At 36.3% G+C, this 14,654-nt stretch overlaps 1 protein-coding gene across 4 annotated transcripts in view; it reads right to left on the bottom strand.

Moving 5' to 3' along the window:
* The window catches only part of RALGAPA2 (Ral GTPase activating protein catalytic subunit alpha 2), a 291,465-nt gene that overhangs the window by 202,117 nt on the left and 74,694 nt on the right, over positions 1-14,654 (bottom strand). For all 4 annotated transcript variants that reach the window (XM_039874353.1, XM_039874357.1, XM_039874355.1 and 1 more), the window contains exons 11-12: positions 2,825-2,992; positions 1,646-1,783 (exon numbers count right to left, since the gene is read on the bottom strand). In XM_039874353.1, coding sequence (XP_039730287.1) covers positions 1,646-1,783; positions 2,825-2,992 — 306 coding nt within the window. The remainder of the gene's footprint in view (positions 1-1,645; positions 1,784-2,824; positions 2,993-14,654) is intronic.

The raw sequence follows: 14,654 nt of genomic DNA, 5'->3' as shown, positions 1-14,654 counted from the left end.
TAACAGCAATGATGAAGAAAGAAAAAAGAAAACAAAGAACATTTGACTAACAAACCAGAGCAGTTTCAGTGACTAAGTTCTTTAAAGTATGCCTCAGATGATATATTGCAATATAGATCCTTTATAATTCAATATATTTGGCTTTTTGATTTGAATTTGAGATCTTTGTATGTTCCCATGTAAAAGTAAGGAATCTTCATATATTATACTTCATTTTACTTTAAAAAAAAAAAAACAGCAAAATGCCAACTACATGAATACTTCTTATGACCACGTTAGTATTAATTAAGGTAAAAACAAAATAAGTCTACATTGTACTTGTCAAAAGCAACTATAGAAGAGTATTGCCTCATCAAATCTCCATTTGGGCGCTATTCACCAATGAACAAAGCAAAAGGCCAAGGAACTGGTACAATGAGAACAAAAACAACTATTTGAATCCAAACTAAATATTTTTTAAAAGTACAGCACTAAAATCAGGTAGAAAAATTTTTTCTTGCTTCAGCCAACTAGATGTAACTTATCCTTTCAGAAAACAAATAACACTCTTCTGAACCCAGGGGGATAACTGGCACCCACAACCTCCACCAACTGACACTGGAGGCTGATGATGGCAATATAGCATCCACCTGGAAGAAGGAGCTGCCAAGGGACTCAAGGCAAGGATTCCTGAAAGCATTTTTTGGTAGGGATTTGGGGTATATTTATGAGCTGAACCAAAGTTCTCTGAAGATACTCAAGTAAAATCACCTTAATTTTTTTTAAGTTAATTTCAAATCATTTGATGATTTTCATTAATAAATGAGAAAACTCTTGAATTACGGTGTATTACACTGCTGATTAACCTGAAAACAAAAAGGGTTCCATGATAAGAAATCTTATCAAGAGACAAATGATAGAAACATAGTGTCATTGAAAACTGGGAACATGCATGCCATGCCCATGCCATCCCCAGACTCCATGCCTGTCCTCTCTGTGGGAGGTCTCACTGGACCCAACTATAAACTCAGAGATGAGATGAAGGGTGGATTGCTAGGTAGCATGGGAAGGAGAAGCACCCTGTGTTTTCACCCAGATGCCAAACAACTTTCATGCTGGATGGGACCAAAAGGTAATTTCCCAATCCCCATTTTTGAGATAAAATTTTGAAGTCTGGGAGATTAAGTGATGAACCAAAGTTGTTCTTTCCAATGTTCCCAAGTGGCATTTCAAAAATTCATTCAGATAAATATCTAAAAATTATTGGATTAACTATCATTCTTCACAAACACAGGCAATTTTAAAAGGAATATTACTTACAAGATTATATAATCAATCACACTTCTCTTACAAATTATAGTCTAGGTAACTAATTACCCATATGAGTTCAGAAGATACTTTTAAGATTTAAATCTCAGTCATTTCACATTCACTGTATAATAATCCTTCTAAAAAAACTGCAAGTAGCTCATATATCTCCTTTGATTAGAAAAAAATCTTTACAAATTTAAAGTGAGACATCAGGAAGAAAACTTAAAAGAGAATTTAAGAACTATTTACTGACAGACAGCTAAAAATATCACACTTTATATGTTATTCAAGTAAACAAATGTTTAAATTGACTCCAAATGGAGACTATTATGTCTCTGGCCCACAGGCCTCATACCTGTAGCATAGCCTGGGCCCCGGCTTTCACATTCTTATTTTCCTCTTCTGTCACACACCCTCTGCTCACAGCACTGGTGAAGGAGTATGTTCGTCCCCAACTGGACGATCGTTTATGACCAGAACTTTCAGATGCAGTCTTTAGAAAATAATAGCCAGTTAACAGAGAGTGAAGAAGCACTTGTTTACATATTTAATTCCTTATGTTAAATATAGGTTCTAGGAGGGCAAATCTTTTTTCCACTTTGTTCACCACTCTACCTCCAACACTTAAAATAGTGCCCGTCATTTAGTACAAGCTGAAGAAATAAACATCCAGTGACTGAATGAATGTGTAATACAGACCTTTAAAATGTGTGATTAATTCTATTTGCTTATCTATTCATTCTGACCTCCTGACTAGTTATTAAAATGATTTTGCCAATATTAAAAAATCAAAATTATGTAATACAGATATTTAAAAGTGATATGCCTTTGGTTACAAATATTTTTAAATGTTAGTCATTAATTGCTATGACAAACACCTACTTTTAGTATTTCTCAGACTAGATTTCAAAATAGCATGCCAGAAATATAAATGTAACTTGTTTCTTCTGTGTTTCAGGAAGAGGTCTCACTCTGCCATTTTAGATTAATCAAGCCTGTAGCTTTATCAAACACAGACTAAGAGGTCCTTTCTGACAGCATCCACTCTGAGGACAGCACTCAACCCCACAGTTAAGCTTACTTATGGTAGAGATAACCCTCATTACTTAGTTCTTTCAAGTCTGTAACATCCTGACTGCTTCTGAAACAGGACACTACACAAGAAAAGATTGCCAAAACATTCTAAATTTAGTTTTTCAAATACTATTTATTTAAACGTGTCAATGATAAGGCAGTGACATTTTTATGCTCACACAGAGATATCTAAAATATGTTAGTTTATTAAACAACTCTTGTGCAATGCTGAATGAAGCTGCAATGCACATGTGGACCTAGCCTGAGAGTCAGGAGATGGCCCACCAATGATCTTAAATACAGCACAGAAGCAGCCTCACTGAGGCAGGTCCTCGGGGAACTCAGCAACTCAAGAGTATTGAAGATGATACTGCCTGTGTCCCACTGAATGGGATCCTTGACTAAGTATACTTTGCTAAAATATATATACTCCCAACTGAAACAAGAGATAAAATATTACCTCCTTGATGTCAGTCTCTGAAAATCCTAATTTTTCAGCATCTTCTTGGGCAACTTCTTTTTTATCTGGTTCTTCCATGAACACAGGTTTGTCCTGGAGGATCCACTTTCTGTATACTTGAACTACTTTCCTTGTTACAGCTATGTCACAGGAAGGCAACAAAAATGCCTAAAATGAAAAGAGAAAACTCCCTTTAACTCCACACAAGCTCAGATCACTATAGAGCCCCTTAAAAGACATTTCCAATTACCAATTTCAGACTTTCCTTTGAAACATACAGCTTGTAAATATACTACATAGGCCCATATCTTTTTGTGCACACCAAACTTATCTGAGGAAAAAGGAATTTTCATAATTGGGCCAGAAAATATAATGCAATTTAAAAATAACTTCTCTATTCTGAATAATTTTTCCACAAAATAACCAAAACGCAGACCTATACAGGTATTTTAAGTGGCTATATAAATAATAATTGTACAACTGGGAACTTTTCCCAATGAATCGAATATAGATTTTAAAAGACCTACTAGGACAGCCAGTTGCAGCCAACTGTCACAACTCTTCCCAACTCCATGTTCAGTGACATCATGTTGGTAGCTTGAACTGGCCACTGTGAGAGCATTTACACCACAGAAGTTTACGAATGCTACCAGTCAGGCTTATTTTTTTTGTCTTTGCCTTTCTCTTTTCTTGTCTTTCTTCTTTTCCTTTCCTCTTTCCTTCTTTCCTCCCTCCCTCCCTTCTGTTTTTTTGAGAGCTAGTTTTTCAATATTTACCAGCATATCATTGAGTACAGATACCAATGTTAATGAGAACACTAGCCAGCTGTAGCATTATGCATATTTATATGAACTTCTTAATGGTAAAGAATCCCCTTACATATCTACACATAAAGGTTTTGATTCCATGTAATAATTTCAAAAATGTAAATAAAAATGTAAAGGCAAAATGCATTTGCCTTTTTAGTATTAGCTTTAAGAAATATTTCTGTATGAGGGGTGAACATGAAGAAGTACTCAACACTCCAATGAATGCATTAATTTCGCAGATCAAAAATTAAGATGAGACTCGGAACACCTGAGATATTTTCCCAAAGTTACAAAGTTCATTAACAATGAATCTAGGTCTTTTAAAAAGTATTTAGTAATGTTTATTACATCATTTCAATTTTTTCCACTTAACAAATGATACACTCTTTTTAATTTTTTATTACCCATTTTTTTAAAATAATTTTTATTGGATATATGTACTACACCTGCTTTATCCAATCATCCAGCAGTGTATGAGGGTTCCTTTTTTCCTACAACCTCTCCAACACTTGTTATTACATGTCTTGTTGATGATAGCCATTCTAACAGGTGTGAGGTGGTATCTCATTGTAGTTTTGATTTGCATTTCCCCAATAGTTAGTGAAGTTGAGTATCTTTTCACATCTTTGTTGGCCATATCTGTATCTTTTTCGGAAAATTGTCTGTTCAGGTCCTCTGCCCAATTTTTAATTGGATTGTTTTTCTGTTGTTGAGTTACATGATTTCTTTACAATATTTTTTGGATATTAGCACCTTATAAGAGGTATTGTTTACAAATATCACCTCCTACTCAGTTGGTTCCCTCTTTGTTTTGTTGATGATTTCTTTTGCTATGCAGAAGTTTTACTCAGCCATAAAAAAAGATAAAATACTGCCATTTGCGACAACATGGAAGGATCTTGAGATCATGCTAAATGAAGTCAAACAGAAAAACTTGAGAACCACATGATTTCACTCATTTGTGGGATATAAAACTGGAAGCAACAAATGAAGAAAAAAAAAAAAAAAGAATGAAAACTCATAGGCACAGACAACAGTTTAGTGGTTACCAGAAGGAAAATGGGGAAGGGAGAGGTATAAAAGTGCAAAGGGGATCAAATATATAGTAATGAAAGATTTGACATTAGGTGGTGAACACTCAATGCAATGAGTATTATTGATGATGTATTATTGAACTGTACACTTGACACCTATATAATTTTATTAACCAATGTCACCCCAATATGTAAATATTTTCATTTTTCAATTACAGTTAACATACAATATTATATTAGTTTCAGATGTACAACACAGTGATTAGACATTTATATCACTTACAAAGTGATCACCCCCATAAATCCAGTAACCATCTGACACCACATATAGTTATTACAATATTAATGACTATATTCCTTAGCTGTACTTTACATTCCCATGACTATTTTGTAACTACCAATTTGTACTTCTTAATCACTTCTTCTTTTTCTCCATTTCCCCAACCCCGTTCCCTTCTGGCATCTATCAAAATGTCCTCTGTACCTATGAGTTTGTTTCGTTTTGTTCACTTATTTTGTTCTTTAGATTCCATATATAAGTGAAGTCATGTGGCACTTGTCTCTGACTTACTTCACTCAGGACAATACCTTCTGGGTCTATTTATGTTGTTGCAGATGGCAAGATTTCATTCTTTTTTATGGCTGAGTAATATTCTTTTGTAGATATGTACTACCTCTTCTTTATCCATTCATCCATCCATTGATGAACACACACCAAGGTTGCCTCCATATCTTGACTGTTGTAAATAATGCTGCAATAAACATATGAATTCACATTTCCCTTTGAAGTAGTGCTTTGGGTTTCTTCAGATAAATACTCAGAAGTGGGATTACTGGGTCCTTCACAGTCTTTTGTTATGGCCTTTGTTTTAAAGTCTATTATGTCTGGTACAAGTATTGCTACCCCAGCTTTTTTTTTTTCTCATTTCCATTTTCATGAAATATCTTTTTACATTCTTTTACTTTCAGTCTGTGTTTGTCTTTTGATCTGAAGTGAGTCTCTTGTAGGCAGCATATGTAAGGGTCTTATTTTCTTATCCATTCAGTCACCCTATGTCTTTTGATTGGAGCATTTAATCCATTTACATTTAAAGGAATTGTTGATAGATATGTAGCTATTGCCATTTTATTATTCATATTTTTGATCTTCCCTCTTCTTAAAGAAGTCCCTTTAACATTTCTTGTAATACTGGTTTGGTGGTGATGAACTCCTTAGCTTTTGCTTCTCTGGAAAGCTCTTTATCTCTTCTTCAATTTCAAATATAAGTTTCCTGGGTAGAGTACTCTTGGTCATAGGTCTTTGCTTTTCATCATTTTCAATATCTCATTACAATCTCTTCCGGTCTGCAGAGTTTCTATGGAGAAATCAGCTGATGGTCTTATGGGATCTCCCTTGTGGGTAACTGCTTTTCTCTTGCTTTTAAGATTCTCTCTTTCACCTTCAGCATTTTAATTATGATGTGTTTTAGTGTGGGTTTCTTTGGGTTTCCTATTTATTGGATCTCTCTGCACTTCCTGAGTTTGTATGTCTATTTTCTTCACCAGGTTATGGAAGCTTCCCATCACTATGTCTTCAAATAGGTTTTCAATTTCTGGCTCTCTCTCTTCTTCTTCTGGTACCCCGATGATATGAATATTGGTAAACTTGTTGTTTTCCCAGAGGCCTCTTAAACTATCCTCATTTTTTTTTTGCATTCTTTTTTCTTTTTGCTGTTCTGATTGGGTATTTTCTGCTACCTTATCTTCCAAATCTTTGATTCAATCCTCTGCTTCATCTAAATATCTAATCTCTTTTATGTATTCTTCATTTCAGTTACTCTATTCTTCATTTGTGACTGGTTCTTTGTTGTTTTATATCTCTATTTTTATGTTTCTTATCTCTTTGTTGAAGTTTTCACTGAAATGACTGAGCATCCTTAGAACCAATGTTTTGAACTCTGCATTGCGTAGATTGCTTGTCTCCATTTTGCTCTTTTTCTAGATCTTTGTTCTGTTCTTTCATATAGAACATGTTTATCTCCTGTACCATATCTCCTGTTATTGCTTCTATGTATTAGGTAGAGCTGCTATGTCTCCCGGTCTTGGTAGAGTGGCCTTATGTAGTAGGTGTCCTGTAGGGCCCAGTGGCACAGTCTCCCTAGTCACCTGAGCCAGGTACTCCAGGTGTGTCCCTTGTGTGAATTGTGTGTGCCCTCCTGTTTTAGTTGAGCCTTGGTTGCTGTTTGCATGTCATTGGAAGGGAATGACCCTCAAGCTGACTGGTTGTGAGGACTGGCTTTGACTACAGTGGAGAAGCTATTGTGCAGGGCCTGACCTTATGGAGCAGGGTTTGCTTTAGCGGGGCTCTGGAGCCTGCCCAGTCTGCCCAGGTATGTCATTTGTAGAGGTAGCTGGGTGGTCCTCTGGTATGGTCTGAAACTGGCCACTGAGTGTGTTAGTTCTGGAGCCTCTTAGAAGGAGCGCTATTGTAGGTCAGCCGTTGACTGTGCCCTGCCTGGGTCACTTAGTATGAGTTACAAAGTAATCTGCAGATAGATGCCACTTGTGTTGAGCTTAAAAGTGCCTGGGAGAGGCTAAGCTGCAAGCTGAGTCTGGCAGCCACTAGTGTTGGGCTTGGGGCTACTTGGCAAAGAGGTATAAGACATGCTGAAACCAGATGCTGCTTGTTTGGAGTTTGTGAACCTTTGAGAGGTTTTAGGAAAGTCTACAGCATAGGAAGACAGGTCATGTGTATGGAAAAGCCACTGGAGGCAGCTTTGGTGAGCCTGCAAGTAGGGTGCAGTGGGTCTCAGAGAATCACCAGGGTAGGGCGAATGGAGTTAGCCAAGTTGATGGAGACTCAGATATGGTGCCCCCTTGAGTCTGCACTTCTGTCTGAGAGAAGGCTGCCCCTCTAGCCCTTGCTCGGAAGCCAGATAGTTCAGTTCTTCCCTGAATGTCTGTGGCACCTTTCAAACTGCTGCCCCATCACTGGAGCTCAGAGTGAGTGAGTCCATCAATAAATCTGTGTGCAGGTCCTTTAAAAGGAACATCTGGGATTCCAGCAGTGCTCTGTCTCACTCAGCTACATTCTCTACTGGTTTTCACAGTCAGAGGTATGGGGACTTATCTTCCTGGAACTGGAACTCTGGCTAGGGAGCCTGGGAGCTCTCATTCCTCAGGAGGGACCTCCATAGCCAAGTCGCCGCTCTGATTTTTAACCACTACTCATGGTGTGGGACCAGCCCATTCTGTATCTCCACCCCTCCTACCAGTCTTGAGTTGGCTTCTTCTGTATATCTTTCATTATAGGACTTCTGTTTAGCTAGACTTCAGGTGGTTCTCAATGAGACTTGCTCTGTAGTTTAGTTGTAATTTTGATGTGGTCATGAGAAGAGGCAAGCACAGCGTTTACCTACTCCACTATCTTGACTGGAAGTCTGAATCCAGATCTTGCTCTCAAGTTTCAAAGATTTGTTTTAATACCGTCTTAAAGTTAGAGGTAGATTTCAGTTTAACAAGGTTTCATGCAAAATATAAATCTCCATAGATGGAAGGCATGTCCCATCAGATTCCAGAATAGAGGAATCTGTGTTATGACAAGATTGCAATATACCAGTGTATGAAATATTCTGATATATTTTGCAAGAAAAATCAACAAAGAACAGTATAACAAAGTACACTGATGTCCCATTCTAATTTTGCTCCAAAATTTTATTACAAATATTTTCACTCATAAAATTGAAAGACTTTTTATGGTGAATATCCATATACCATCAGCATTTGCTCTATTTGCATTATCACATAATGTCAATCCACCCCTCTATCTATCCTTCTTACAATTCATTTTATTTTTGATACATTTCAAAGAAAGCTGCAGACATCAGTATATTTCACCCCAAATGTTTCAGCACGCAATTGCTGAGTTAAAAATTTGTTTATCATACTTAAAGTAAAATGTATAAACAATGAAATGCACAAATGTTAAATGAGCCATTTGATGATTTTTGACAAATGTAGACAATTACATAACCCAAACCTAATGTCAAGGTATACCATGTTATCTGCCTCCCAGAAAGCAAATATAAATCCTCCCTGGAAGAAAATAAAATCATATAAAAGCAAAATTATTTGTATGTACAATCTGGTTAATATTATAGCAGTATATTAATAAAAAATCAGAAATATGAGGAGATGTCAATAACCATTAAAATATTACAAATGAGTGTAAAAATACTAATCTGAAGGAGAAAAATGGAATGCTAAAAACAACCAGTCTGAAAGAATTCAAGACAACTTGAAAGTAAAAAGTAAGGTAGTAAACTTAAACACAATTATAGCTGTTGTTATATTAACTATAAATGGAATAATGCTCCAATGAAAAGACAGAAATTATAAGGTTGGATTTTAAAAACTATTAAAAAGACAATATGCCATTTTTAAAAGGATACCAAAACATATAGATATGAGGAAGCTGAAAGTAAAAAGTTAGAAAAAGATATGCCATGCAAAAACTACCCAAAAGAAATCCAGTAGAGATAAATTAATAGGCAAGATCAATTGTGAGGGAAAAAGAAATTACTAGAGGTAAATAGAAAATTCTTAACGATAAAAGATTCGGTTCAAAGGAACATATAATATTTCTAAATCTGTACTGCAACTAATAATTATGTATCAAACATATATATATAACAAATATTGATAGACTGATGAAAAAATAAATCTACAGTCACAGTAGGATATTCTCAGCAACTGACAGAATAGACAAAAAATAATAAGGATAGAGAAGAGTTGAACACATAATTCATAGCTTCTCACTATATCTTCCATTTCTTGACCTCTCATATTTTTCATCTCTCTGAGGTGTATTCAGAATAATTACTTTTTAAAAAATTTTATTTATTTTAATTAGTTTCAAGTATACAGTACATTGGTTGGACATCTACATAGTTCATAAAACGATTCCCCCATGTGCTCCCTCCCTCCCCTGACTCTCCACCTAGCCAATGTATTAATGCTAACTGCATTCTCTATGCCATGCTCCCCATCCCCATGACCATCCATCCATCAGCTACTAATTTTTACTTCTTTAACCCTTCACCCCATTCTCCCATCCCCTCAAAACCCTCTCCCCTCTGTCCAACACCAAATTGTCCACTATATTTGTGAGTCTGTTTTTGATTAGTTTGTTCTTTTTATTCCTTAGATTCTGCATATAAGTGATCATATAATGTTTATCTTTCTCTGTCTGATTTAAATATTTTCTAGGTCCATCAAAGCAATATCTTTTTCCATCCCCTTCCTTTTAGTCTGTGTGTGTCTTTTAATCTGAAGTGAGTCTTTTGCATTTTTTCTTCTTAAAGAAGTCCCTCCAACATTTCCTGTAATACTGGCTTGGTGGTGACAAATTCCTTTAGCTTATTTTTGTCTGGGAAGCTCTTTATCTGTCCTTCAACTCTAAATGATAGCTTGCTGGATTAAGTATCCTTCGTTGTAGATCCTGGGTCTTCATCCTGTCGAGTATTTTTTGCCAAGCCCTTCTGTCCTACATATTTTTTTCTGAGAAATCAGCTGCCAGTCTTATGGGTATTCCCTTATAAGTAACTGTTTTTCTCTTGCTGCTTTTAATATTCTTTCTTTGTATTTAACCTTTGGCATTTTAATTATGATGTGTCTTGGTGTGGGCCTTTTTGGATCCCTGATTTTTGGAATTCTCTGAGCTTCCTGGGGTCTTATGTCCTTTTCCTTCACCAGTTTAGGGAAGTTTTCCATCATTATTTCTTCAAACAGCTTCAACATCTTGATTTTCTTCAGTTACACTGATCAGACGGATATTTGGACCCTTAATAGTATCCCATATGCTCCTTATTTTTATAGTCTTGGCATCTTATCTCTTGCCATTCTGCTTGTGTGTCCTTGGCTTTCCTGGTCTCTAGATGGGGCATTTGATACTTTTCTTTGTTCATTTTGTTTATTCCTTTGTTTATACTTCTCATCTCAGATAATGTGTTCTTCACTTCTGACTGGTTGCCTTTTATAATTTCCGTTTCCATTTTTGTTTTTTATCTCTTTGCTGAATTTATCTACACTTCCCAAAAGTTCATTGAACATCTTTATAACCAGTGTTTTGAACTCTGCATCTGTTAGATTACTTAACTCCATTAAATCTGGATCTCTGTTCTGTTCTCTCATATGGTTTCTGCTTCTTTGTCTTCCCATTTTGGCTGCCTTTTCATGTCTGTTTCTATGTACTAATAAGCAAAGCTCCTAAGTGTCCTGGTCTTATTAGTGTAGATTTATGAAGTAGGTGTCCAGTGGCACAGTCTTGAGAGGGGTTCAGCTGTAGGCCAAACTTAGCCCAAGCCTCTATCCCTCCGGGACTACCTGTTAAGATTTAGCAAGCAATCCACAGATGCTGTGCTTAGAGTTGCCTCAAAAAGCCACACCAGAAACCGAGGCCAGTTGCCTCCAGTGTGAGTCTAGGCACTGCTCGGCAAGGAGTACCTGACTTGCTGAGGATATACCTGGATGTGGCTTGGGTGGGGCTGTGAGTTCGGGGAGCGGGTGTTTCAAGAAATTCTCTGGGCAGAGTGACCTCTGTTATCCAGTTTGATGACATCATGGCTATGGCAGCATTGTGTCCTGCCCACTGGTATGGGGGAGGGCTCAATAGGGAACAATGAATTGCGCAGGCACTTCTGTACAGAGGAAGTCTCACCTTGGCTCTCACTCCCACAATATCTCCCTATAAGTCCCTGGTGCCCCCTGCACACAGCCAAATTGGCATTGGTGCTCAAAGCAAGCAGGTCCATCACCAGGAAAATTCACTTGCGGATGCGGCCCCTTTAAGAGTCTTCTGCCACTGCCACTGCCACTGCTGCAGCCTCTGTCTCACTCAGCTGCTAGAGACTGGGCAGCCCCACATCCTCTCCCCATCCTGCCCTCTGCCGTTACAGGGTGATTTCTTGGACTTCTCTCTAGTTGTATGGCTTATTCATCGACCAAAACTTTGATTTGGTCTCCAGAGGGAAGAACAGAGCCTCTATCATCTACGTCATTTATTTTTTCCTCCCCCAGAAAAATTTCTTTAGCTATGTCATCCAGTTCATTCTCTTCGGCTGTATCTAATTTGCTAGTACACTTATTGAGGTTTTTCTTTAATACTTCAATTGTTATTTTTTTCTAGAACTTCAAATCTATTTAGTCATTTGATAAAGTTTCTTGTTTTCTGCAAACATTTTCAAGCTTGTCTTTTATTTCTTTAAACATGTTTAAAGGTATTCATACTAAAGTCTTAATTGTATAACTAAAGTCCCTGTGAGGCTTTCTTGCTTCTTCTGATTTGTATGCCCAGAAAAGTTTTCAGTTATAAATTCCTAAGTGGAAGAAAGAGTGACCTCAAATTACTAAACTGCTATTCACATGTAAAAGCAAAAGGAAAACATTCCCTTTCATAAAAGGACGCAGGGAATAAAGCTTCCAAGACACCTTTTTGAAAATACCTACGTGATGACAAAACAAGGCTAACCAAGAAGTCAATCAAAAAAAAAATATTTTAGGAATGTGGACACCAGGAGTAATGAATCTATCTAAATACAGAATCAAGACTAAACAACTGCACAGTAGGATTCCAAAATAGACTGCAAATAATGATTAATTTGTAATATAAATTTACAATATAATGAAATTAGCACATGAGTGAAGAGGATAAAGAAGCTATAAGGCTGCTAATTTCTTGTATTTCATTACAAGAAATAAACAAGTGCTATCTAAAATAACAACATGTAGCTTAAAGGTGACTCCAACACCTCAATGTTATTATAATAGTTTTATTATAGACAAATCTTTTAGCAATATTTCTTGTGGTAAAACAGTGTTTATTTGAATTTCAACAATTCCTTCAAATTTGTTTTCTTCTCTTAAATTTAATAAAATTCACAACTCTTCATTAAAATATATTAAAGATCCACTATGAATTAAAGATTACATTGTCATAAAGTTATTCTGTCAGTCCCCCGCCCTTACCCCTGGCACTTCTATATACCTACCTTTGCCCCTACCTTGACCTCAGTCAACTCTATCTGGTTTCACCTTTTTCTGCCTTTGTCTGCCTGCCTGCCTGTCCATTTATACTTGCCTGGCAAATTCTGCCTGTCCGTTTATATTTGCCTGGCAAATTCTATGTCTGCCTTTCTGTCTGCAACTACCCACCTATCCATCTACACTTCATTTCAATCTCTGCCAGCTGGCCTTTCTGTACCATTTCCTCTCTGCCAATATCTTATCTGCCTATCTAGCTAGCCAGGCCAGCAGCCATGTATACACATATAGAAATACCTAAAGTGATGCTCTTCCAGCATTAAAAGTGGTTATTTAGATGGTAGTGATTTGAGTGATTATCTTTTACTTTCTCCTTTATACATAGATAGATAGATAGATAGATAGATAGACTGTGTTTATCTAATGAACATTCATTTGTTTTAATAAAAATAAAGCTGTTCTTTAAAACAAAATCAACAACAAACAAAACCTAATGAACAAACACCCTTTATAACAGTGCTCTGAACTTTTCAGATCGTAACCTAAGTGAGACTTTTTATAGAAGGATATATGTACAGTATATACATAAATAAATCAGAAGTTTCATAAAGAAATATTAATCTTTACAAAATACACTGTAAAATGTTTTGGTCTGTTCTATTTTACTACACTCCATCATTTAAAAAAAATACTGGTTTTGACCCAATTTGATTTCAACAAATGGTTATAACAGGTAGTCTGAAAAACACCAGTAGAAGACAAGTTTCCAGTGGAACTACTCAAGACCAGAATTGCCCTACCTGAAACAATTACCAGTGCTAGCTTGCCTGCTAAGCATAGTGGTAAATTGAGGCTGCCCTGAGCCTTGCCAAACCTCATCTTCCTTCAGTTACTATCTATTTCCATTACCTTGAACTAACTGGACCATCTAGTCCAAGGTGACTTACACTGCTAGCCCCTGCTATGAGCCTCCCTACCTCCAGTGGCACCTCATCAGTATTTATTCCCACATCACACGCGTGGACATCTGATCTTCTGCTGTATCATCACACTATTCTCTTGTACATACACACATCTCCCTACTGACAATTGCACTTCCTGAATGCACATTTTACATTTTAATAGCCTTTAGGCTTAAATAGTCTTTAAACACTTTAATTTAAAATTGAAAAATAAATTATTATGGAAGAAGTCTGTCTTCCATAAAAGAAAAATCATCATTGACCAAGAGAGGGCAATAGAACACAGTGTTAAAAGCCATGCCTTTTCCCAAATGTCTCTATTTCAGTATTTTAACAATGCATAATACTCATATTTTAAATTATATCTATATGTATTTTTTAAATAAGATTTGATTAAGACTAATTATGAAATGTAAATAAAATGTTTTTGAGCTTCAGGGCACAAAGATGTCTTTTAACTTCAGTCATATGTAGTCTGCAGTTACTTCGATGGCTCAAGCTACTTCAAATCTGAATTTAGATTGGATTTAGGATGTAGATTGAATTTAGAATTCACAGCACACTATCGCCAGAGGTGGAATGCCAATAATGGGTACAAATTATGTGTATGATAAATGAATAATTACACTATAAAGGTAAAACCACATCAACTTAGTTAGTATCACTTGCACAAAAGCTTTGTCAATGATATCTAGTCTCATTTTAGGAATTTGCATCCAACAGTTTAAAATATAGAGTTTAAAACAAACTTTGACCTATAATCCAAATCCAACCTGCCACTTGATTTTTGTAAATAAAGTTTTATGAGAACACAGTCATGCTTATTACATACTGTCTATGCTACTTTTGCACTGCAAAAGCAGAGCTGAGTAGCTGCAACAGAGCCTAGGTGATCAACAAAGCCTAAAATATTTACTATCTGGCCCTTTGCTGTATAGAGTATACTGAACTCTCTGCCTCTATCATATGCCCTCTAAGATCTTGACTATTTCAATTCAAATTAAAG

The sequence above is a fragment of the Pteropus medius genome, unplaced genomic scaffold (assembly GCF_902729225.1).
Source record: "Pteropus medius unplaced genomic scaffold, Ma_sr-lr_union100, whole genome shotgun sequence".
Lineage (NCBI taxonomy): Eukaryota > Metazoa > Chordata > Mammalia > Chiroptera > Pteropodidae > Pteropus > Pteropus medius.
The sequence above is the reverse complement of the archived record's forward strand: the minus strand, read 5'-3'. Positions and strand labels throughout refer to the sequence as shown.